The sequence below is a fragment of the Amphiprion ocellaris genome, chromosome 22, assembly GCF_022539595.1.
Source record: "Amphiprion ocellaris isolate individual 3 ecotype Okinawa chromosome 22, ASM2253959v1, whole genome shotgun sequence".
NCBI classification, from domain to species: Eukaryota; Metazoa; Chordata; class Actinopteri; family Pomacentridae; genus Amphiprion; species Amphiprion ocellaris.
This window is the reverse complement of record NC_072787.1, coordinates 1,080,036-1,107,026: the sequence shown is the minus strand read 5'-3', so window position 1 is coordinate 1,107,026 and position 26,991 is coordinate 1,080,036. Positions and strand designations below refer to the sequence as shown.

At 38.8% G+C, this 26,991-nt stretch overlaps 1 protein-coding gene across 1 annotated transcript in view; it reads left to right on the top strand.

Moving 5' to 3' along the window:
* Positions 1-4,105: 4,105 nt before the first annotated feature.
* The window catches only part of vstm2a (V-set and transmembrane domain containing 2A), an 86,881-nt gene continuing 63,995 nt past the window's right edge, over positions 4,106-26,991 (top strand). The window contains exons 1-2 of the mRNA XM_023265455.3: positions 4,106-4,882; positions 6,094-6,260. Of these exons, the coding sequence (XP_023121223.1) occupies positions 4,804-4,882; positions 6,094-6,260 (246 nt within the window). The 5' untranslated portion in view covers positions 4,106-4,803. The remainder of the gene's footprint in view (positions 4,883-6,093; positions 6,261-26,991) is intronic.

The following is a 26,991-nucleotide window of genomic DNA, read 5'->3' as shown; positions in this document are numbered from 1 at the left end:
CAGACTCCTTACATCAGGAGTGTCAAACTCATCTTAGTTCAGGTTCCGCATTCAGCATAATTTGATCTCCAGTGTTCCAGACCAGTAAAATCACAGCATAATAACCTATAAATAACAACAACTTTAACTTTTTACTTTGTTTTAGTGCAAAAATGTTCAGATTTTTCATTTCACATTATCTTTATACAAAACATTATGTACAACGTGAAATTTGTTAAGAAAGTAAGTTCAATTTCATCAACATTCAGCCTCAGTTTATCATTTTCACATTACAACTTCCAGATCACAGAGTGTCTACAAAGGAACACAACATTTAGTCATCTGGAACTGAACCACAGAGGATTTTACTTTATGATCAAAACGACAAAAGTCAGACAAAAAAAAAACAAAAAACAAAAGCAAGACAAAATACCACAAAAATAACAAAAATGAGACACAAAATGGCAAGAAAAGTTAGACAAATGACGTGAAACAAAAAAAAGACAAAAATATTGGACAAAAAATTATAAATCTCCAAATAAAAAACAAATGACAAAAACGAGACAAAAAATTACAGACCAAAAATAACAAAAGTGAAAAACAAAACAACAAAAAAATAGATTAACAACACAAGTGAGAGAAAAAACAAACCAACACAATCGATACACAAAACAACAAATAAAGCAAAAACAAAACAACAAAATGATGAGACAAACAACAAAAGTCAGACAAAAAAGATAACAAAACTACAAAAAACAAGACAAAATATTACAAAAATGAGACACAAAAGAACAATGAACAATCCAGTATTTTACTTCATGATCAAAACAACTTGTCATGTTCTAGAGATTATTTTAAATTTATAGTTTTACTAATTTACAATCTGCAGTTAATGTCTTCTCTGGAATTTTTCCACTTTGAGGACTGGACTGGACCCTCTGGAGGACCGCTTTTGGCCCATGAGCCGCATGTTGGACACCCCTGAATTACATGAAAAGAGATTCAAGTGTTGAATGTCTGACATTAACATTTTAAACTGTTGGGTTTTGTTTTTTCATTTGGCTACAAAGTTGCATTAATGATTGATGAGGTTTCAGTGGCGTCCACACAGGCTTTCTGTTTGCTGCTGTCCAACCAAAGGCAGTAATTGCCTCCCTAAAAGTCCTGAAACAGCCTTTTATGATTGACACTGAAACACTTGTGCAACACCATAGACAGTCAACTGGATCATATCAGTTCACCAGGGAATCTGCTCACCAGATTTCATCAATAGTTAAACTGGACGTTATCTATAAATCATAACGACATGGTGTGTATGGAGGACCAAACATGCCTTATTTATATGCCACATGTGGCATAATAATTAAATGATAATTACAAACCAGCATTTTAATGAGTATGTAATGCACAATAAAAAATGGTAATGATGAAAACATAATGAATTATTCAATAAATAAACCAAATGTGCAACAATCCTGTTTTAAAGGAGAAAAAACAAAACAATCAACCGCATTCACAAATTGAATTAAGTTCAATTACGAGCTCAAAATTCATTTACACATTTAGTAGGGTAACTCCCTCTTTAGTGTTTGTTCCATTTTCCTGCTGCGTATATGTGGCATTTCTTAATTTGCTGATAGAGAAACATATTTGCAAATAAATTATAGAATTATTACTTTCAGCACACTTGTTGTATTCCAAATGTGAGAAAACCAGTTCCATGTGCTTACTCTGGGATTTCCTATTTATATCTGTAAACCATTAGAAATTGTCTTTAATGCATCGGTGTTCATATTTTCATTAATTTGAGGAAAATGCACAGCAGTGATTTAGGATGAAGTCACTTTATGTAGTCTGCAATTTAAATCCTTAGTTTTCTAATGTATTTGTGTACATTTAGATGCCTGCGAATATTTATTTATTTATTTATTTATTTTACGACCTTGAGCTGTTTTATAATTCTGTTTTTCATTTTACCTTGTTTCGATTTCAATAACACAAAAAACTGAATAAAAATGATATTCAAGAAGGTCATGAAATCCAAATGTGATTAATTTCTTGTTTCATCAAAGGTAAATAATCTCATGAAGCCCGAACGCACTCAGTTATTTAGACTATTTCAAGGTAACTGGTCTTGGTTTGTCTCATTGAGGTGTTTAATACATTGTCTGGATCCTGCATGTCTGACATGTGCAGAGAGCAAAGTGTTCCAGCTTCTTACCTTCACTTTCTGACAATCTGTTGCTTATATGAAGCCACAGAGGCCAAAGTCTAAACTTTTTTCCGTGTTTTGGGTGAATAATGTTTTGTCATGGCTAAAGTTTAATGCTTTTATGAAGTCCATTCAGGCATTTTTGTCTTCTTTGTTTTTGTCTTTTCTCATTCTATGATGAAGCTGTTTGTATGAACTTCGATGTTTTCAGAACTGATCTCTTCTTTCAAGGTTTTCAGCTCTTTGATTGAAGCTGTTAACTCCTTAAATTATTGGCTGTTATGTGAATTTTCCACCTAACAAAACTCTCTCAGATTCTTTTAACTTCACAGCTGTGAGGACAAATGACCAACGTTTACCTTCGTGGATCAGAAAAAAGTCTCCTTGTCTTCATTGCTGTGGCTGATTTTTTACTTCCACTTAACCCTTAGGTGCTCCAGTGAGTGGACCTACATTCTAACACAAGTGGGTCAAAAGTGACTCAAAGAAGAATCAATGTGTTTTTACATCACTGTTGTCATTTTGGTTAAGAATAATCATTTCTTTTATTGTTTGTATTATATTTTTGTTCACACAAGAATGATTTCATGTTTGAAATGAACAATTTGATAAGTTAAAGAGAAGAATATTACACAGAACAGCAACAGAAGAATGTCAACATCCATTTCTTTCCTCCAGCTGCTGCTGCTCTCCATCCCTCCATCACCTCTGTATGATATTATCAGTGATAAAGAGCTTGGGGTAGTAATACAGATGTTACTATTTCTTTAAATGTGTTAAAGCCAACTTAAAAATGTAAATGTTCTGATATCGAAAACATGTTTTTTGAGGAATAGCCGGAATATGGAATGATAAAAACTTTTCAGATAGATAGAAGACATAGCAAGAAACGGGCTCACTGGGTTATTTTTCACCCACTCATGCATCTAAAGTATTAACGATGTAAATGAGGGACTGACAGAGAAGTGGCAGCCTCTGTACTGAATGTGGTAACTTTTAAAGGAAGATAGTTAAAGGTAGTAGAAAGGTGGAGTCAGAATAGCATAACTGCTGCCTGGTCCTTGTCATAGGGAGCTCCAGAGTGAAAAGGCTCATTCCTGTACTGAGGAGGAGCTGCTTGTAAACAATGCCATGTTTTTGTTTTGTTTGTTATTTTTAAAGATCTGAGGAGCTTTCTTTGTAAACCTATTTTAGGATACAGTAGAAACTCCTGAGGGCTCAGTAGGTGCACACCATCTAACTCCACGTCTTGTTGTTTGTTTGTTTGTGTTTTGTTTTTAAAGAAAGAAAGAAAAGATTCCTAAATCCTACAGTGAGTGGATTTAATAAATAATTCAGTGTGATGCATCGTTGCTTATATGAAGTTAAAAAGGCTGACATCAGAGTTTTACTGATTTTAAACTTAAATTGATATTTTCAGAATGTACTTTTTTGCACTAAAACAAATGGAACATTTTTAAGCCGTGGTTATTTATAGGTTATTACACTGTAATTTTACTGGTCTGGAACACTCAAGATCAAACTGGGCTGAATGTGGAACCTGAACTGGAATGAGTTTGACACCTCTGATTTAGATCCATGGAGCTTTAATGACAGCAGGAACCAGTGATTGTCCAGAAGAAGAAGAAGAAGCGCTAGTCTCCAAAAGGATGATCCCTGATTGGTCCCCATTTCAATTAATAGCAAATATTAGGAGTGGCTCGATTTGTGCCCATCGCAACAAAGGGCAAAGTGTTCTCACTCTGCCCGGGAGACTAATAATATTCCAGTAGGACCGCTTCCAGGTTAATGACTCAGGACATGCTGTACTTGCCCTGCACTTGCCGGGTCGCTGGTCCACCTCCGCATCCCCCTCCTCCTGTTTGCTCCCGTCTGATGCTACAATATTGTTTCATAGCCTTTTTAGACGCGCTGCTGACCGAATCAAGCCCTCGGCGCACCCGCACTAAATACGCACCTTCTTTAGGTTAGAGAATTTACGGCTTTAAGGGAGGAAGTTTTCTATTCTGCTCGCCTCTGTTTTGTTGAAAAGTATCAGTGGAGGGCCTATAAATAGATTTAAAAAGTACAGCATTAAAAAAAAAAAAAGAAAACAAGCAGCAAACTCCTCATCCTTTGCAAAAAAAAAAAAAAAAAAAAAAAAAAAAAAAAAAACCTCAGTAAGACGCATTATTTTTTTTGGCGCCGGAACGCACGGCGCATTTTTATTTATTTTTTTTTAAATCAAGCGGTCAAGGTGACAGTAAAGGGCCGGATGAGGACTAGATTTGCAGAGGTGTGGAGTGTGAGGATGCCACAGTGATCTACTAGACTGACGTCTCTCCGGTAGCGCAGAAGAAGACCGCAGCCCGGTTATTCCACAGACTTCAGTTCAGCCTAGCAGTCGACAGTCTCTCCCGCAGAGAGACAAAGAGAGGGAGGGAAAAAAAAGAACTTCAGCAACGACAAGCTGTAGTTTTCCAGCATGATCAACCTCCGGAAATCTCCGTTTAAACACGCTCGCCCAGCAACTGTTTGATTTTGCTGGTGTAGGATTTTTTTTTCCCCCTTTGGAAAGATTCGTCTTTTCCCACCTTCGGCTGATGTAAAAAAAAACAACCGCTTCATTTGGAATGATGTGGACCTCTCATGATACTGTTGGATTTGTTTTCCTAGCCGGATTTTGTGTTCAATTCGGATTCTCTTTTGAAGGTAAGAAGGACATATTTAGTACAGAAACAGTGCGTGTGAGTGTGGTCGTGTCGGGGTTTGCTGCCCTGCGTGTTGGGAGCTGCTCGGTCGGAGAAAGTGTTAAAAGTGCGCAGCCTTTCTGGAAAAAAAACGGCAAAGGAGGCTGTTTGGAGGGAATTTTTAAAGGATTGTAATAAGTACTGAAATGGTAGAAGCAATCTCACGATGGAAGATGAAGAAGGTTGTGGTTGTTTTTCACTGGTGATGACGAAAAAAATGCAACTGGTGATTGTTTGAAATCAAGTCATTTCATGTCGCGCTGAGGAGAGCTGGGCGGCTGTTTGCTCGGGTTTTTTCTCCTGCGTTTCTTTCATGCATCAAAACAGGCTGCATGGTGGAGAAATGAAACTTCTCTTAGATTTATACTCGGATGAAAAGTGAGCGAGCAGCCGTCGGTTTCAGCACCGCGGACAGCTCCTGGACGCGGCTGTCCAAGGTCCTGAAAGGGAAGCTCCACATCCAGGGCGCCCTGCTTCATGTAGCTCAGATCTCCACTTTCAAACAGCCTCTTTCTTCTCCTCAGAGCTGCACTCACATATCACTGATGAACGAAACCAATAAAGAGTGTGTTAGTTTGTCAGAAAGAATGTAAATGAGGGTTTGGTGCTAAAGTTTGCACGTACGGTTTTCCTTTTTATGCCGCCTCCGCTCTCCTTTAGGCTAAATTCCCTTTTCTTCAAAACGAATTGCTTTATCATTTCTTTTTTTCCCCCCTCTTCTACACTTGTCTTTATTCTGGTTCACTTCAGTTTTGGGGGGGGGGGGTATTTTTGAAGTGCTCCATAAATAAAACGGAGAGTGAAAAAAAATCCCATAAAAACCTGGAGCCTGCGCGTAATTAAGTGCCTGAATAATGTAGCCACGGTGCGTTATGTAAATTCCCGATGAAGACGAGCCAGTATGTGGGGATGGGGGGCGGTGGTAGAGGGGGGGCGCCATCTCCTTCAATTAGCACAAGAACGCACCTTTATCAGGCGCTCGCTTCCAACAACACAGCTGCCGGTAGTCGCCATCCGCGTGCTCTCATGACCGCAGCCACGAGCAGCCGAGTCAAAGTGATTAATTCAAGGGGGGTTTCTGTGCAGAAATCACACAAACTGCCCTCATTATTATTATTACCCACTCCTCCTCCTCCTCCCTTCTTCTACCTCTCCTCCTTCTCCCATCTGCAGGTCGCTTCACGGATCTGCCCTCCAACATGACGGTAAAAGAGGGACAAAACATAGAAATGGCATGCGCTTTCCAGAGCGGAACCGCGTCTGTGTATTTGGAGATCCAGTGGTGGTTCGTGAAAGCTCCGGAGCCCACTGACAGCGAGGAAGACGTGGACGCTCAAGAGGTACAAGAGACCCTCTTTGTTGTTTTTCCCTTCCCATGAAGAGCTGAGTTTTAAGTGCACCAATGATAAAGGCAATAAGGGCATCCAACTTGGAGCTGCGCAATTACGCACAAGTGACTTATGTCATCACGCCTGGTATAGCAGCCCTGTAGGGCAAGGTCGAACAGTTATGACAGAAGTTTTTATTGACCCAATTTCTTACAAGAAACAAGGTTTTGTTTATTGTAAGAAATGTTATGACCTTCAGAAATCTACAGCTGCTGCTATGAAGTGATATAAAACTCCATGCGCAGATGAATTCATACTGATTACAAACCACAATAAAGACTCCGTCCACCCTGATACAAGTCATTTTTAACAAGAGTACATCATTTAGACATCAAAATGTATGTATTTCCCCTAAAATTTGATCCTGCAACTTCAGTTATTAACATTTGATCTAAATATATGAGCTTAAATGCCTCCATTTCCTCTGAAACAGTTCAAATAATCCTTCCACACACTGAGCAAGGAGCAAGTCCCATCAAGGAAAAAAAAGAGCATTAATCAAAGACTGGTATGAAGGGAAAAAAAGGGGGGAAAATGAGCTCATTCTGGATATTAATTACATGATAAATGAAGTAAATGAGCCTGACTATTCATGAATGGATAAAAAAGTAGCTGAATCAATACAGCCAAAGCATATTCTTGTATATTGCCTCATTAAACAGTGCACTGGAAGCGCTTTGGCATTTTGTTATGTATTGCTGCTGCATTACTGCTGGTTATGACAGCTCCTCTTGCCCCAAATAATGATCGGCTGCCTCGTGGATGAGTGACTAAATGTGTTTACTGGATTGAAATGGATGGAAATGACTTGCTTACATATTGTGTGGCAGGTAGCTGCATGTCACCGTTTGGAAAGGCTGGTGTATTGTTATGACAGACATCAAACGGTGCTCTTTCTATTTCTGTGACAAAAGGGGAAGCGAGAGATATGTGTGTGTGACGGGGGGGAGTAGCTGGATATCCATGTGGCTTTAATTATTGTTCCATTGTTGCCCCGCTCTCATAGTGGCATCGGCCAGGCTTTGATGTGGGTTTGATCCCACGTGACTCCTGGATGTTGGGCTGAAGTGGCCTATTGATGCAGACATCGCATTGTTAGCCGTGTTTCTTATCAGGCGAGGCTGTTTGCAACGAAAGCTGCTGTGTGCATTTGTCCTACAGTGTTGCAGTTTGAATACGAACTGTGTGTGTGAGAAGCTGCTCAGGAACCAGCTGGTCTCCTGGAAATTTAGAGGAAATGAGCGCGATGTTTCAGAATGCAAATGTTTATGCAAATATAAGGAGCACGCATGAAAAGTAAGAGTTGCTGGATCTTTGAAAGGATGACATGAGAAGAGTCGAGAAAACAGACGCTGAAGTGTTGCAGAGGAAGGAAAGTAAGAGTCGGGTGGATGGGTGGGTGGATACTTTATCTTCAACTCCTAACGACCCAGGTTCAGTTCTCAGCTACGCAGATGTTCTGCTGAGAGACCGGAGCTGGAATTCTCCTTATTCACCACTTCAATTTGAAATATTGTATGTGAAACACAAAAATATAGCAAATGTCTCCCATCCAGCCGTACCTCCACATAAAAATGTATATGAATGAGGTGTTAGTTGCCTGTTGTCAAATAACAAGCTGTCCGACACATCCACTTGCATTGCTGTATACAACACACTGGATGACATGATTTGGAGCTAACAAGTATCCTTCCACAGAAGTACGCTTTAATGTGACATACATCCACGTGTTGGTGCATTATTAAATGACACTCCGTTCTTCTAAAATGTTCCCAGGCCCATTCAAGCAAGTCAGAAATGGAACCCATTTATAATATATTATCATATTAATATATACATATACCAGGACGTTCTGTCTTCATCGTGTCCAATATTTTCCATATGTAGAAGATTATCTGACAGTGGAAAGTACTCTTTATTTTAAAGCTTGGAACATGTTGTAATCTGCTAATATGACCAAACAATGGCAGTAGTTTCTGATTTTGGAATGAATTTAGTAGCATCGGGACATCTGATGAGAACTTTAGAACTGTGATCCAGAATAAATCCAAAGCTGCTGGTGTGGGGAGGCCTTGAGGGTAGTTTTTATAGGAGAATATCATAGATGAGTGAAGTTAAACATTGTATTAAATATGCACCACGAGACTGAAGGAATCAGTCCAAGTGTCCTTGAGATTTGCTCGTACTTTAACCCTTTCCACCACGGATGTCTCCGTACCAGGGCCGGGCTGCATCTGATAATAAAACACCATAAGGTTGCAGAGTGGCTCGTTTGTTCTAAGAACTGCTGTTGCATCAGGTTTTGTCGAGCTGCAGTTGAGGATTCTAAGAACAAGTTGTTGTGTTACTGTCTCAGTGGTATCAGGGTGTTATTTAGCCTCACAAATACAGGTTACAGGTGGAAGTAAAAGACCCAAGACTGTTTAGATCTTCTTTTGGTTTGGTGATGGAGACACTGGGAGGTGCTTTCAGATTACAAACTAGAAACTAGATTACAGAGTTGTGTTTGGTGTGATCACAGGTTTATGTTTAAAAATGGGAGAAGCTCATTTTACAGCATTTGTAGCTTGAGAACTGTGGCAGGTGGTAGTCTAAATGTATGTCTGAGCTAAGTGAATAACTAGAAGATATGAAATATTTATATAAAAATCATCAATACGTACAGTCCCCTGTCTCTTCCAGCACTAAAGTGTATTAAATATTAACCATTCTAAGCATGTTAAAGGCTGGAGAACCACCTTATTCCACTCTGACTAACACACATAAAAATCAGTTTGCATTTGGAAAGAAAAAAACGGAAGCGGAGTGGATTTAAAAGATGTAAAATGTCTACACATTGTATTAACACACAGAGACGGAGCCCTGTATGCAGACAGTCATGTACAATACAACGCCTTTGAAGAATGTTTTCTGAAAACTGTGTTTACAAAGGTTTTTTTGTTATTGTTGGTTCTTTTCATGATTGAACCAGAATTTTGAAGGGTGTTCTGTACATTACATCTGTCGCAGTGCTTCTTCTTATGTAACCATCTTTATCTGCACAGACACTCAACGAATAAAGAGGCCAAATGAAATATTCTAAATGGCTTGTGAATTACTGCATAAACGCTTACCCAAAAGATAGATTTTTGGTTTCTGTGAAGACACTGAGATTCCCATCATGATTAAATAATAATTAAAAAAAAAAAAAAAAAACAGTTTCTATCCACAGTCCATCAGGTGACTAAATCACTGACTCACCTGCCAAATCTACAAATAGCAATATTTTGCACATATCAGCACCTGTTTACATATGACAGGATTGCACAAGATGCTAACATTTGCACATTTATTTCAACTATTTTTTATTTTATTTTATCTTATTTTTATTATATTCTATTTTGGTTCATTTTATTTTATTTGTTATTTTAGTTGTGTGAAGTTATCTCACAAAATAAAAATCTCATCACTCAGGGTAACCACTGTGTTTCTGCTGTGTTCATGACAATAAAGTTCTTGAATCTTCAATCTTAGTATAAATGGGCACTGAGTGTAATTTCACAATTAAATAATTTATGCCAGTAATGTCCCATTTCTAATCAGCTGTCAAATATCTGCAAGCTCTAAAATCAACAATCAGCACTTGAATTGGAAGGAATACACATTATTTGTAACCTTTTTTTTTTGCTTTCTTTCACAACTTTTATTAAAATTTCACTAGAACATCAAAGGTGAAGATCATTAGGTTCGATTAACTCCTGGCTGTGGGTAATGAAATAATGTGTTTTTGGTGGAAAGAAATCAGTATTTACTGTCAGACACAAACAAGAGGAATCGTGTGTTTGATTACTGCTATTTTCAATATTTGCCAGCTGGTATCCATTCATCAGTATTTACTGCTTTAGGGAGTATTTTCAGCAGAATATTCCCAGATTTCCCTGTTTTAGCTACATATACATTTTCCATGGTAAAGATAAAAATGTGTCTAATTTATACTCTCCCCACTGAATTAGTTCTGCATTAAAGGAAAAATAATGTTCATGATGTTGCAGTATTCATGCTCATTTGTTGAAATCCTACAAGGCTGCCCTGGACACGGATTAGAGGAAGTGAAAAGAAAACAAACACGTCGATACAGAAAGCTGCTGTTTGGCTTTGGCTCCCACAACAAGTGGTAAACGATTCTCCTCTCAGATTATAAATGACACGCTGCCAGTTCATAATTATGCACAAACACAGACAGACAGAAACAAAATATTCACACCTCCACGACAAAGAGGAGTCACGCCGCTGACAGGATTTGCTACACTTGTGATGTTGTTGATTCAAGTCAAAGAGTAAAGATACACAGAGAGGAGGAGAGAGATGGTGAAACATGAGTGTGAGCTAAACATTTGCTGTTGCAGAACATGAGCAGATTGCTGTGGAACTGCAGGGTCATCAGTCTGTACGCCGCTCTGGCTGCAGCTCTCTAATGGCAAACTGAGGCTGTGCTGAATGCCATGAAGGATGATTGTGTCGTAGCTGTGTAGCTGTTTTTAGCCCTGTTGAATAACCATCCATAATGGCTGAAGTGTCGCTCTCAAAAGACACAACCCTAATCGTAACCATCCTATACCCTCACCCTGATTTTTATTATTTATTCCTAACCCTAACCTTCTCTTAACCCTATCTCCTTATTCTAACTCCTTATCCTAACCTTAACCTGCCCAACCCTACTCCTAATTTTACATTTTTTACAATCGATTAATGCCCTAAAAGGCACATTGGCTATTCAAATTCCTGAACTTCACTATCTCTGTTTAAAAATATGTTTAAAAAAGACAAAGAAGTAAAAACAAACATGTTGTGATATTAAAATTTCAAATTATATCAAAAATCTGCTAAAAAGCAATTTTTGCACTAGCTCATAATTTAATTAAAAACTATATTTATACAAAGTTACTGATTTCATCAATATTATAATTAAAAAACATTCAAATATTTGTAAAAAAGACATTCATATATATGTATTAAAATTATAAGGACTTTTTTTAATAATAAAAAAAACAAGTATATGGGGTTACCTGTAAAAAATAACTAAATTTGACAAAAAAAAAAAAAAAACGAACAAAAAAAGAGCAGCACAAACAGGCTAACATTAGTATTTGGACTCCTATTTTCATGTGCCTGCCGTGAAGAAGGCTTTTAATAGTTGAAACGTTGCTGAGGGCACACATTTTGAGTTTTTTGTGGATTTTACGTTAATTGATTGGATTTTTTTTTGAAGAATCATTTTGATTTCTTGCCATTTCTTTTCATTTAAATATATGAATAATTCAGACTTTACATCCAGACATTAAAATTATTACAGTATACAAAGCCTGCACCAGCAAGATTAAGGGACAGGCTCATTCCCCTAACCCTAACCCTAGTCTAACCCATTAACCCTAACCCTAGTCTAACCTGCTAACCCTAACCCTAGTCTAACCCATTAACCCTAACCCTAGCTCTAACCTGCTAACCCTAACCCTAACAATAGGGTGACTTTGTCTTTATTGACTAAAGAGTCTGCAGAATACAAGTTGGCATTTCACAGCCCTAGCCATATGCTTAAGTCTAACCCTGACCATATTTAGCAGTGTTGGAACACCCACTTTGATTGGAGAATGCCCACTCATGTTCTGCAGAAGCCTCCACTTGCATGTATTTGAATGGATAAAAGGACGTGAGCGTTAAATTTAAGAGCTGGCTGTTGGAGGGCTCGCAAAGCACTTCTGTCATTTAAAAACAGGTAAGTGCACCAGCGATGTCGTTCCTGTTTCATTTTTGAAAGCAGGGTACGTTTTTGAAATCAGCTGTCCAAGATGACAGTAATGAGCTGGTTGAGGGCTGGAGTCAGAGCTGTGGTGCATCATACAGAGTCCCATCTTGCCAGTTTTTGGATGTTCTAGCTGTTTTTGGCACCTCTGTCAAAGGTTCAACTACGCATTTTATGATTTACATTAAAACAAGTCACACAACTCTTCACTAGTAGCTTTATTCACCAGCAGTTTGCAGCTGGTTTACTCTCATAAGGTGTCTGTGGTTGTTTCTGTTGTTCTTCTTTAGCCTGTTGTCCATCATTTCATGTGACTTATAGATTAGTGGTCTCTCACCTTTTCCCTTTGAAATGACGCAGTGTGAACCTGATCCTGTCTTATAGAATTTTTTTATACATATCTCTGATTTGTTTGATAAAAAAAAGTAGTGCTTTGAGAACTGCTGCTAAGTCATGCTACTTCCTTGAGCTGTGTAGGGAGGCTGGTTGGATTCATGGTAAGGCACACAAAATGCAGGACTCTGACATCAGACAGGGTTGCACGTCCAAATTTCTGCAAATAGTCAGGTTCAAGCAACAGATTCTTGGGAAAAGATAATGATTTGGTGTAAAATGTGTAAAGAGTAATGAGTTCAGTTAGTATAAGCTGTACTGTTGGAGAGATGGCCTCAAAGCTGCCTTTTAGATTTAGAATATGTGGGTAGTTCATTCAAATAATGGCTCGATAAAGAATTGTTTGTGGCTGTCGGATGAAACTGTCTGATTATCTAAACAACTTGCAGCCTGAGATGACCGAGATAGTCGATATCTGTCATCATCCTGGGGAGAACAGTCTTATCTTGGCAGATCCTTTGATAATATTTGACTCTGATGTCTGTACTGTTTTATATGATAGAACTCCTGTTGGAGGATTTGGTCTCAGAGTTGAAATAAATTATTGGTAGCTGGCAATTTGTTGTCCTAAAAGCTCTTCAGCTATTCAACTCTTCAGAACCACTAGATGTCAGACTTGTTGGCCACACCTCCCTCCTCTCTTCACTTGCATTTACAACCAAAGAAGTTAGAGCCAAGAAAAAAATAATTAAAAATCTACTTCCAACCATTAGCTCATGCTCGCATTATTAAATACAATGAGTTGTTGTCAACTCAGATGACATCTTTACTCGACCAGTCTCTCATTTCTGTCCTGTCACTCCACTTGCGTCCATTCAGCTCCATGTGTCTGTTTTCCATCAAACCAGAGTGGAATCAGCTGATCATTGGCTTTTCCACAGTCTGTTTATAAATGCCAACAGTTTCAAAGGAAGGTTCTCACATGCACACACTGCCAGACCAGCTGCCAAACCATAACACAGGGTAGCTCAGATTACAACACACACAGATGGAGTGTATCTTCATCACTCCACTGTACATTTACCTAACAGATAGCTGTTTGCTGCTATATTAATGCTACATTTATGTTCAAAATCTTGCATTTTACTCCTTTAAGGTAAAGTTAACTCTTGTTATATTGAACAGTTGAATGCTGCCTTTTGTGAAATATCAAGAAAAAATTAACAATGGAAATATAGTCTGTATAAAATTTCATTTCATATTGTCTGACTCCATAGCCTGCATTCATCCCGTGTTCTGGTATTTGTTACATTTCTAGATCTGGAGCGTGTTTCCCTTCATTTTTGTTCTTCCACACTTGTGTTCTGGAGAAGAAGAAAGTTCATGTTTTTTGTCAAAACACGTAAATGTTTAGAAACCAACTTGAAATCATTCAATGACTAACTGAATAGCGGCCAAAATTTAAAAAAAAGCATCTAAGTACATTCATACGTCCAGATTATTTATATTTATTATCTATTAGTTCTGCGGTTTTTCCTGCATTAGCATATATAAAAGTCAGAGGTGTAAACAGAAGGTGGTAAGAAGTCCACCCACACTGCTGGACTCATAAGTATACCCCGTGGCTGTGCTTTTCTGCTCTGCTGCTTTGACCTCCCTCATATATGCAGAAAACCTGGAAAGAACAGAGCACAGCCTCCTGGGTAAAGGTAATACCTGGAGGGTATGTCACACATGGTGGACAGAGCCTCATTTCCATGTATTTCAATTTAAAAATACATTAGTGATGTTCCCTTTTGATTTTAAACCCTAAATCCCTCTTATTCTGAAGAGGTGGATAGAAATCTTCTCCGTGTTTGATCTCTCTTTTTTATCCAGCTAATCCGGCTGCTGTTGTTTGCCATAAGATCAATTTATTGAGTAAATCTTTACCACCCTGTCCACTGGTAATTCTATTTGGCGTAGGATTATGTTTGGATAAGAAGGGGAAAAAGGGAGAAAAGCTAAATTTTATCTGTTCTGATCCTTTCAGCCAGTCAACGGCGACTTTTCAGTTGCATTTTTATTATTCCTGCAGAGGTTGACAATGACTACGTAAACAATAAAAACAGCGTAGAATCACTTTAATCCTGTCTGTGAGTGGAGAAAAATCTTCCCATATCTGGAATATCAGAGAGACTACACCTCGGCAATAAGAATTTCGAAGCTGGATCAAGCAAAGGCACAAATAATCAGAGATGAAGCTGGAAACTCGACGCAGATGTGTGCTGTTTAAAAATTCATTCTGCATTTCATTCCTCAAAAACTGCCTGGAGTGCATGAATGGCTCGGCTGCTGCTGGATTCCAACCTGGATTTACCTGACCTGGGATATGTTAAAAGGTGCCGTGGTGTGTCAGTAACAGAGGTGAATTTTTTTTAAAAAGGTAGGAGGACATGATATGAGGCTGCCCTCGGCCTGGTGCCGCCAGAGAAAATAGGGATCAGCTGAGGCCTGCGGTAAGAATACAAACGACCGTTACATAAAACATCCACTGGCGCACTTTGACCAAGATGCACTAAAGCCCCAGCAAGCTTTACCTCTCTTAACAAGTGAGTTTATAAATCCACTAGGTGTAACAGCAAGGAAGCATAAAATCCATTGGCCACCATGCTCCCTGAGTGACCTTACTGTCTGCCTCTCCACCCCTCCATCACGGCCTGACTGCAGCTACAGCCTCCTCCTCCTACACTATGGCTGAGATAACTGAACCTCAGAGTCAATACGATGCACCATGCAGGCAGAGTCCTACTAACTGTTCTCATCAGCCGTGTCGGTCCGCTATGCAAGCACACGTCTGTAATGATCTGTAAATGGTTTCCAAACAGTTCACGGCGAACATGAGTTCTCCACAGGAGGCTGCTGTTTATGTGTGAGTGTACACGATACATGAAAGAGCCTGCTGCTTTCATTTTCAACTGCTGGACTGAGGAGTGCTCACTGACAGCCTCCACTACAGGCTCCAGCATGGAAGAAAGGCTTCTTTAGAAATCAGTTAAAGTTGTTATGCTGCACCATAGGTAAACTCTCAATAATTCTTCGAAAACTGAAAGTAAATAACGAAAGTCAGTGTCCATTAAATACAATTAACTTCAGTTTTATTTACACAAAAAAACACAAAAAAACTTGGTGTCCAGAGTAGCCTTTCTCTTTGTCATAACAAGTGCCTGATTTAGCTGCTGACTGGGTTGAGATTTGTTATTTGAAAGTGACATTGTATACCTAACTGGCACATCATGAACAGTGGACACTAAAGCTAACAGTTACATATAGAATACGTTGCTAGTACTGGTGTCTTGGACTTGTAGGGTGAAATAATCATGATTGCCTCTCACTTTCTACCGCCAATGTCTCATTTCAACTCCTACAAATCGAGTTCCAATACAACTAAACTGCATTCTTCTTTTCCTTTTGAAATAAATGCATTTTCTTACTAAAATAAGTCTGTGACATGGTAGAAAAGAGCTGCAAAGTCCACATCAGAGGGTTCGAGGAGAGGATAGAGACAGTCTCCAGGCATGAAAGAAAGGCTTCTTTGGAAATCAGTTAAAGTTGTTGTGCTGCACTGTAGGTAAATTCTCAATAATTCTTCGAAAATTAAAAATAAATAAATAAATTCAGTTTTCACTCAATACAATTTCCTTCAATTTTGTTGAGACGTTGTTAAAGACATTTGGGAGCTAATTTCTGATAAATAAACATCTTAACAAAGTCAAACCATTGCAATCATGCATGTAAGGATGGGCTTCATTTATCTCAGTAGCTTTAACTGCAGTAAAAGATCCAAACTAAATGGTTGATTTCAACCTCAAAGCCGCTGATTCACACTGATGACAAAAATCCTCCCTTATTGCACTCAGAAATCATCTCAAATTGATTTGCGGTTATGTTTTTAAATTTTTTTTTTTTTACTATTGACAAGAAGGAGAAATAAATAAATGAGAGACTGATCAGAAATCCTCCTTTTGGCCCTGAACCTCTGTTTGTGAATGACTGACAGCTGACAGAGGGAAGGTGAGTCGGTGTGAAGAGAACTGAGCAGCTGACAAGCCAAGGACATCAGCAGTCTGGAATAGAAAGGCCACCATTTTAAGATGTAAAATATGAATACATAAATATATATTACAACTAAGCAGTGAATTAGCTCTGCAGTCTGACATAGGCGTTCATTTGTTGGTCATAGAACTGAGTGTTTATTTTGTTAAAACTGGCTCTTAGTGAGTCTTGATGTCTGCATGAAAGTGTTCCTGTCAGTCAGAAGATTACTGAATCCTGGAATATAAATCTCATAATTATCTGACTCCACAGCCCTCAGCTAATACACTGAGTAGACCCCTTTCTCCTTCACATGTCCAGAACCTGGCGACACCTATGGATGTTAGATTACATTTATATCAGAGCAAACTAAAGCCTTATTTATTCAGTTGAGCATTCCTAATACAATCTATGTTAGCTTTAGTATTGGTGGTTTTATATTTTAGTATTTAAATAGATTTACACGGATATGTAGATGTGTTTGAATGCACATTTGTCCATCTGTAATTGCAGGTATAAAACCAAAGCACAGTACATACACCGTTCAAAAGTTTGTGGTCACCCAGACAATTCCATGTTTTCCATGAAAACTCCCACTTTTCTCCATGTGCTAACAGAACTGCACAAGGGTTTTCTATTCATCAATGAGCCTTTCAACACCATTAGCTAACACAATGTAGCATTAGAACACAGGAGTGATGCTGGAAATGTTCCTCTGTACCCTGTTGAAGAAATTTCACTCTTAGTCTTTCGAATTTTGCTGTAGTGTTGTGTTTATTTATATTCCGGCATACGGTGGGCTTGCTAACACAGAGCATGAGTCTGTGAAGGTAAGCTAACCCAGAACATTTTCAGAGTCCACATCTTATAGGGATATCAGAGAATGGAGGGAGGGGCTGTATGTAAATACAGGGTGAATAGTAGTTAATTTGCGTATGGTTGCTAATCAGTGAGAGAGGGTAAGACAACAAACAACAGACGGTAACTGAATCAAGAGGTCTGGCAGACAACAAGAGGTGCGACAACAAAAGGTAAGAGGAGGTCTGACAGGTGTGCTATTTTCTTCATTTACCCCTATGTAGATATTCCATTAAAAATCAACCGTTTCTAACTAGAATAGTCATTTACTGCATTAACAATGTCAAGACTGGATTTATGATTCATTTAATGTTATTTTCATTTTAAAAAAGTAACCCCAAACTTTTGAACTATAGTGTGTGTGATAATTAAACTATGGTTGTTTCTGTAATGTTTCAGGCAGCAGGATGGTGTATGTGGGAGTACTATAGCACTGAATGACTCCGGAACCAGACTTGTTCTTTAGAAATGCAGCGTAACCAAAGCAATTAAAAACACTGTATTTTTTTTAAAATGGTGAACATGGCGGAAAGCAGACACTGGAGAAAGTTCATGCCAAGGTTTTCTAGTCTTTCATGATGGAACAGGAGTTCTGTTCAGGAATATGATTGACTGTTGTGATGTCAGAGAGAATGATAGAAGGAGCTCTTTCAGAGGCATTCGACTCTATAATATCTCAGAAAAAAGTAAAAATTAAAATAAATAAAGCAAAGTTACAAAATAAATAAATATAAAAAAGGCCAGAAGGCTGCTTCTCCATATTGATAAATCAGATTCAGATGCCGGTCTGCTTTTCTCTTCTCTGAGAATCAAAGAGCTGGGATGACTCATTGGACTGTCACGCAATACAGGCATAATGTGTTTTGATATCTGAAGGTCACAGAAAAGATTTTTACTCTTTCAAGGATTTTAACTGTGCTTGCATTTTCACATTTTTGGTCTGCCTTTCATGGTATTATGGTGCTCTTCCAGCCCTGCAGTTTCTCTGATTTTGTCCTGTTCTTATGAAAAAATGGGTTTTCAGTGTAGATAAATGGTTAAAGGAGGAGTAATTATCTATAAATTCACATGCACACATTTAAAACATTAAATGGGGTTAATAAATTGGGCTAATTTTTATATTCCTGCATGCCATGTCACTCTCCCCCTTTGAATTCTCCTTGCCAACGTGCCAGGGAAAGCCCTGATGTGGAACTTTAAATGGCTCTGTTGTTCTGGGTGGCTTCAGCCATGTCAAGTCCATTCATGTGCTGTGGAGGAATGAGATGATGGAGGGAGGGATAAAAGGAACGGGCAGATGGAAAAAACATATGGGAGGTGTGATGCAATAAGGATACAGGGAGCCTCTGGGGAAATATCTGGAAGAGATTCATACGTGCATGCAAAACAAATCCTCATTTACTGTCCCGTGTGTATCTGGACAGCTCAGTATATTGGCCAGACTGGATGACATGAACGCAGCAGACTCACAAAGCAGGGACTTGATGCTTCGTCGAGGCAAGCTGTCGCTGCTTCTCCGCCGTGATGAAGGAAGAGGAGCTCAGCGACTCATTTCAGACCACTGTTTGAGGCTCACATGAATGTACACAAGTCTGTTTGCTGCCAAAATTATATAGCACAGAACCAGTGAGGTCTTCATACAGTTGTATATGACTTCAAGTGTTGCTTCCTATAATTTTTTGACTTTACAGAAATGTATTTAAACCCTACAGCAATCTGCAGCAAATGTCAGCTCCCATACATCACAGCTTCTGCTTTGAGGCATCTGCTCTTGTTGCTCGACTGTGCACTTAATTATCAATAGGTGTGCATAGTGAGATCCTGCAAGGACTTCTTGCAAAGTAATCATCTGAGAATTTGAGATAAATAACATTTCAAATAGTAGACAATATTGCAAATGTAAGTAGAGTTGTAAAAGGTCAGAACAGGTGGTCAGTAAAAGAACATTTCCTTATTGTGCATTAGTAGGAAAATACACGACCGTTCAAAAGTTTGGGGTCAAAGAAAACTTTTTTTTTCAATGAAGATAACATTAAATGAATGATAAATCCAGTGTATACATTGTTAATGCGGTAAATGACTATTGTAGCTGGAAACAGCTGATTTTTAATGGAATATCTCCATAGAGGTACAGAGGAACATTTCCAGCAACCATCACTCCTGTGTTCTAATGCTACATTGTGTTAGCTAATGGTGTTGAAAGGCTCATTGATGATTAGAAAACCCTTGTGCAGTTATGTTAGCACATGGAGAAAAGTGGGAGTTTTCATGGAAAACATGAAATTGTCTGGGTGACCCCAAACTGTTGAACTGTAGTGTAAATGTAATCATATTTTACTTTTGAATGCTATTATATACGGGACCTGATGGCTAAATAGTCATGCTGAGCACCAGATCAGTAAACATACACCACAAGCACTAAATGTCTAATTTAAGCTCTGGTCTTTTCTTTCTAGAAACTGTAGTAGCAGAGGCCAGTTTTTCTGAATTTATGCTTTCCGTGTCGTCATGTCTCCAATGGTCCATATGACAAAACTGGGTTATCTGCCCATGTTTATGGAGCGTCTTTGTGGATGCTTCTGCAGATGAACATTGTGAGCACACAAAGTGTACACACTGCAAGCATGCAGACTGCATATGTTCCATGAGAACAGAATGTGCTCAAAACAAACGCTTGTTCTGAGGTGTGGATGCGTGAAGATATTTGACATCTTTATACTTCATAATTAACAGAGTTGTGATTGAAATAGTCACTTACAGGTATTAGATAAAATAAAACACTTTACTGCATCCGTGCATTGACCCATGCTGGGTTACTTTTTAACTCTGAGACTTTTCTGTGTGTAATTCAATTCAGTCAAATCCATCTGTAAAATAACAGTGCACCTCTGAGGCTTCTGTTTCCATCCTTTCTGGCTGGTGACCTGTTAAAATGCTGTTGTGACACCATGTGCCACTTCCCAACATGTTGAAAAAGTCTGAGTCACTCAGGTTGACCATAGCGTACATGTTTGGACACCTCTCCCATCAAATGTCTGTCTTTTGTCAGATGTCAGGCATCAAATTTGGATTCTCAGTACTTGGTGGTGCATAGTTTGTCCAGAGCAGCCTCTGTCTATGTCTGTCTGAGTGACTCATTTAGCTGCTGATAGGTTGACATTTTTTATTTGAAAGTGACATTGTATACCTAACTGGCACATCATGAACAGTGAACACTAAAGCTAACACATATAGAATCGGTTGCTAGTACTGGTGTCTTGGCCTTGTAGGGTGAAATAATCATGATTGCCTCTCACTTTCTACCACCAATGCCTCATTTCAACTCCTACAAAATGAGTTCCAATACAACTAAACTGTATTTTCTTACATAACTACCACTGTGACATGGTAGGAAAGAGCTGCAAAGTCCACATGAGGGGGTTTGAGGGCAGGATTTAGATCCATGAGACCAGGATGTGTCCTCTGTGGGACCATTATTCTTAGACCTAAGTGTCATGTCCACTTCTTGTTTCCAGTCAGTTTAAACTCTGTTTGGTTCGGTTTCTGCACCAAACCCATGTGTTGAGGTGCAGTAAAATATCATGGTTTGTGTTCAAATCTGACTCTTTTATAAACAATTTTAAGCTTCTCTTTCATTTTCTGGACTACCAAGGTGATTACTGGGGTGTTTTTTGTTGTACGTCACAAACAACCGTAATTTGGAGGGAATTATGTGTCTTCTAAATGTAATTGAGAATAGGAATGTCACTTTCCACAACTGGCTGATCAGTGGCTAAATCAGTAAGTGACTCCAATTCATTAAACTGTGTCAATCATTATATATCTTTCTTTTTTTTAAATGATTTTTCTCTATGTTTTTCTTGTTTTTCATTTTACTTTTGACTTCCAAAGCTATTCATAGGCACCAATAATATCCAGTGGCCCAGTTCTCTTTCCCACACAAGCAATAAAATTGCATAATTTCCTGGGGAAGATAGATAACAGGTTTGAGAATCAAAAAAAAAAAAAGGATTTCATGATTATGATAGATAGATAGATAAATAGACCTTTATTGTCCCCAAGGGGATATTTGTTGTCACAGGCATTGTCGGGTACATAAAAAATACCCATATTATGAACAGTTAGACACAGGACAGTAGGACAACACACATGCTGGTGAGAGATGGGTGGGAAACATGCTACAGGTGATTAAGAGCAGCAGTGGTGGAGGGGACAAAGCAAAGCTTATAAATGAAGCATCAGTCAATGACAAAGCAAAGAAACAACATGGATATTTATTTGAGTGAAGATCTTAAAATCACTGTCTTAAAGCACTAAATTTGAACTTCTCATTGCATTCTTTGAAGGAATCACTTATCACACACATGCTGTTTCAGAAAGAATACGTGTCTGTGATTCTGGTCTCACATGTCTGTACATACACTGCAGCCAATATATTTACCAACGGATTCCCCTTAATCCACCATATTAGTTTTGGCGCTTTAATCAGTGGCAGATAATGACCGGTGATGGCAGAAAAAAGGGCTTATATACATCATAGTGGGACAGGAAATTAAACATGGATCAGGGAGATGGTTTATCCCTGCTGTTTGATAGCAGAGGCAGATTATACCACATGGGTAATGATGGAGGTGTTAAGGTTGGCTGTGGCTTTAACACCGTGGAAATCAGCTTATATACACCCACTGTTTTCTTCATGTTGATGTGAATACACAAGTTCTGTTTTCTATCTTTTTATTGCTGATGTGGCAGTGAGGATTACACTGAAAATAAGAGCTGCCGCTGCTGTGGCTGCCTGATCTGATGCATGTTCTCATTTAAAATAGCAATGCGTCACTTTTTCATTGGTTTTCAACCTCCACCTCAGCAATCTCTGGACCTCCATCTTATTCCTTACCAATAATAATAATGGCAATAAAAGCACAGTTTTTTTTTCTACCCTGCTAGAGCTACACACACTGCAGTTCTTTTTAGATTTAACACCATCTCGTTATTTTCCATCTGAAGCGCGGCATTACATTTGTTCTTATTGCACACAGGAGTAGAGAATCCACTGTCACAGATACATGCTCAGACAGCAAACTCACTTTATTGCTTTTGGGGGGTGGGGGTGGAGGGGTGGAAGTAGGAGAGGAGCTCACATCTGCTTTTTTTTTTCCAACAGTAGCCACAGATAATTCAATCAGCGGTTCTTTTGCTGTCACTGGTCTTCTTGACCCCTCTGTTACACTGTCACCAAAAGGAAACTGAATCCATTTGGTGTCACGACAGCAGTTGTCAGGCTCGGAGAAGCACTTTTCAAATTGAATCAGACGTTTCTCTAAATGCCTACAGACGATGTCTTTGATGTCAGCCATGTTGGAATGCTCTCATTGTTGGAAACATTGCCAAGTTGCAGCCTTTTACTTGCTGTGTCACTCCGTACTGTGCTGTCTGACACAAGATGTTCATTTTTTGTTTAGTTGTAATTTGCACAGTCAATTTTAACATTATTTAACATAAGAAGTGTGGAGTTAAGCAGTGTGAAGGTAAATGTATAGTTTTGTTGATACAGTTTACTTCTGTGAAGCTACAGTCCAGTCAGTCTTTGTTTGGCTGCTTCCATTTCCATGCAACACATCAATCATACTCATGAAACTTAGATTCAAACTGTTTCTTCCCTGTTCATCAACCCCTTCCAGTGGATCTACACCCACCCTACCAACCACACTGGATTAGGGTTAAGCACATCAACAAAAGATACTGTCTACAGAAATTTTGAACTCAAGGTAAAGCAAACACACATTTGCATTTAAATAATATGCCATATTAAGTTAATGCAATTATCAACACAATTATGTCAACCCGCTTCATCACAATAATGTTTGCAACTGAAAAAGGTTTATCTAACTCAGCTACTTATATTTTATATCTTGTAATTATGCATTTAATTTGGTGGTGGGAATAGATCCTGGAATTACATTAAAGAATGTACATTTAGAGACAGATGAAGGTTTGGGTTAGTACTTTGTTAGGATCAGTAATAAACAAGATAGCATTGCTACTCTACTTTAGCCTGGACCAATACAACATGTGTGCTGGATGGAGCTCATTAAGCATCGCAGAAGACTTTGTCATGGTGCAACTTTACCAGTTAAACCCCCACAACGCTTTCTGCTTGCCAGCGCCTCTGGCCTCTACAGTATCACCAGTCAGCAGCTCCATTAGGTAACACAGCTAATAGAAACAGAATAGAATATAGAATAGAATATTCTTTATTGTCATTATACAGTGTATAACGAGATTGCAGAGCTTCTCCTTTTCACTGCAAGGAAATCTTAAAGATGCAGGTGCAAAACAGTCTATTTACATATATACAGTATAAATACTAACAGAGTGAATATAAATAACAGTGAATGAGACAGTGGTGTATATTGCACAGATACACTATATTATTGGCTGGGTGTGAGACGTGAGAGTTCAGGGTGGTGATGGCTCTCAGACAGAAGCTGTTTTTAAGTCTGTTTGTGCTCGCTTTAATGCTTCTGTAGCGCCTTCCAGAGGGCAACAGATCAAAAAGCTGAGAACCGGGATGTGAACTGTCCTTGATGATGTTCTGATCTACAATACCTGAAATGTGTATTATCTAGAAACAATGGAGTGGAGTTTAGGAAGATATTAAATTTTGAATGACTCAGATTAGTTTGGGATCAATAAAACTTTATCAGGACATCCTCATGTTGTAAGGCCAGACTCAAGCGCAGACAACAAAGACACGACAAACTGAGTAGAATAAACAATGATTTATTTACAGGAATAACTGGACAAAGGAATCCAGAGTAAGGCACATAGAAATACAGAACTAGGTAGGAACAGAGCTGGGGAAGGCAGGCAGAGGTGGTGTGAGGCAGCACCTGTCCACCTGCTACAGACCACGCCCACCTGGGAGAGAGAAAGGAAGCGCGAGAGAGCGAGAGAGAGAGAGAGAGAGAGAGAGAGAGAGAGAGAGAGAGAGAGAGAGGAAAACAAAACTGCCACTAACTGGTGTCAGATATGTAGGACGTTCCACCTCAGGAATAAAGAGACAGTTAAGGTTCTGGAAGACAGCGGTTAAAGGAAACATTGTTGACTAACGGTACCAAACAGGAAACAAGCTGCTGCTTCCGGCCAGATGATTTGTCGACCCGTTTGACTACTTGACCTCGTCCCTACACTCGCTTTATGACCCATAACTGCGTCACATCACTGCTTCCTTTGCTTCAGTCATTATTATGGCTCAGGCATAAACATAAGACTGATGCTGTCTCTTACATCACTAAAGGTCACCTATCAATAACATCTAACCATGGGTGGTAGAAAGCTGCTTGCTCTAATGATCTATGGGGTAATTAGTTAATTTTATTTATTTATTTTTGGTAAGGACAGTCTTGAATGCTTTATTGCTCATATCTAAGAGTTTTTTAAAAACATTTTGAACAGTGTGTTTGTTTGGGATTATATCAACTACTATTCCAACATTGTTTAGTGTGTGTGTGTTTTTTTTCCATACTCCATGAACATGGTGCTTTAATGGTTATATGCAGGAGTATCTATCTACACCCTCTCGACACATCCATGATTTGATAAAGAAACAAAATAATACCTTTTGGATACGATTCAGCTGTGATTTAATACTTCTTCAGCGGAGATTCATTACATTTTTTGATCTTTTTACATGTTCACAAGGTGAAGTGCGAGGGGGTAGAGTTTCTTTAATTCTAATTCACAGATCTAATCAGAAATATCCTTTAAACTATGTCTACTGTCAGTGAGGGCTGGAGCAGGGGAATCTACTGTCAGTGTGCATGTTGCCCTCTTCAATTCTTAATGAGCTTTTTGGTGCCACTGGCATGTTTTATGATGATAGGCTTCACATTTTGCACACCACAGATTAGATCAGATAGATTTCAGGCAGAGTTAAAAATGTGTGAGGAGCAGGTTGCACACAGACACAGGGAAGTCGGAGTTAAGTTAGACTGAAAGCTTGTTCATTTCATGTCAGAGATGTCTAACATGCGGCTGACTATTCTGCTTTGTCTGTGCTAAATATAAATTTATATGCAGAGCGCTTACATAAATCAGCAGGTACAACAGGGGAATGCTGCTGCAGTAGTCTCTTTACTTTAGGTTAAATCTCTGAGGCAATTCAGAGATTCACTTGGAGACACTTGACACTGTAAATAAGTGTCATAAGTAATACTTGTGGTCGTGTTTTCAGACATGCCACATTGTTTGCAAAATTAGTATCCTATCAACTTTCGGAAGACGTCAGTGTTTGGTGAATTGAAACTCCACAACATTAAACAGAACAAACAGAATACAAGCAGATAACATATCATCAGTTCATGACATCAATTTGTGTAATTCTTCCTGTTTGAAAGTTCATGAAAAACCGGGAGAGCCAACAATCTGACAGCGAGAACAATTGAAGGTTATCTGTTGTTTCAAGGCTCCATTAGTTTCCATTCTATTCAGACTTAGCTTGTAGTTGCTCAGCTTATGTATTTGCTCACTGAGCTGTTTTTTAATGTAAAGGGATCTTCTTGTTTCTCAATATGTTCTTTTTGGAGCAGGGTGCTGATTAAATTGAATGAATGAGGTTCTTTTTAGCGTGACGATCAGTTAGCAGACTCATGATGCTTCGTTGAGCTGCGTCATTCATCACAGTGAACATTAAGCCCACTTTTTTCCCCCCAAAGTTATTATGATTGCATGGTAATGCAATGCAGAATAGATTCAATCAATCTGTGCTAAAAAAGGCATTGACAATGCAACACAGAAAAAAAACATAATGCAGACGTAATGTTCACTGTGATAAATTGCACAACTCAAGTGTGTTTCAAGAGCCTGCTAATTGGTTTTTATAATGAACTTCAATGAATTGAAATCAGTGGTTGCAGGGGAAAAATGGTACAAGAAAAAATATACCGGAAACATGAAGCTAGATTTGAACGGTCAGTATATAGTTACATAACTTTAGTTTTAGTCAGTGTTGCCCTGTTTTTGACCACTTATAGCAACATTTTTATGTGCATACTCACAAGTCTGTTATTCACACACAGTTTCACTCTTTTTCTGCTGGTGGTAATGAGTCAAGAAACATAGTAAAGAACCAAAGAAGGCAAAGAATAAAAGAGATATAAATGTAAACTATCAAGGTTTCATGTTCAAAAAGCCACAGCCACAACATTATGGCCACTGACAGGTGAAGTGAATAACATCAATCATCTTGTTTTAATGAAACTTTCTGCTGGGAAACCTTGAGTCCTGATGTTCATGTGGATGTTTGACATGTACCACCCACCTAAACACTGCAGGTCAAGCAACCCCTCAACCCCCCACCCCCCATGGAAACAGCAATCCTTGATGCCAGTTTCCACCCTCAGCAGGACAGTGCATCCTGACACACCACAAAAACTGCTCAGGAGTGACCCGGGGAACATGACAGAGCTAAGTTGTTCACCCCGGGTTCCACACTCCCCAGATCCAGATCTTATTGAGCATCTGTGGGATGATCCAGGATCAGCCTGATCTAGGTAGATCCCATCCTGCAACCCACAGAACCCACAGAACTCACTGCTACCATCCTGGTACCACAGGACATCCCCAGAGGTCCTGAAT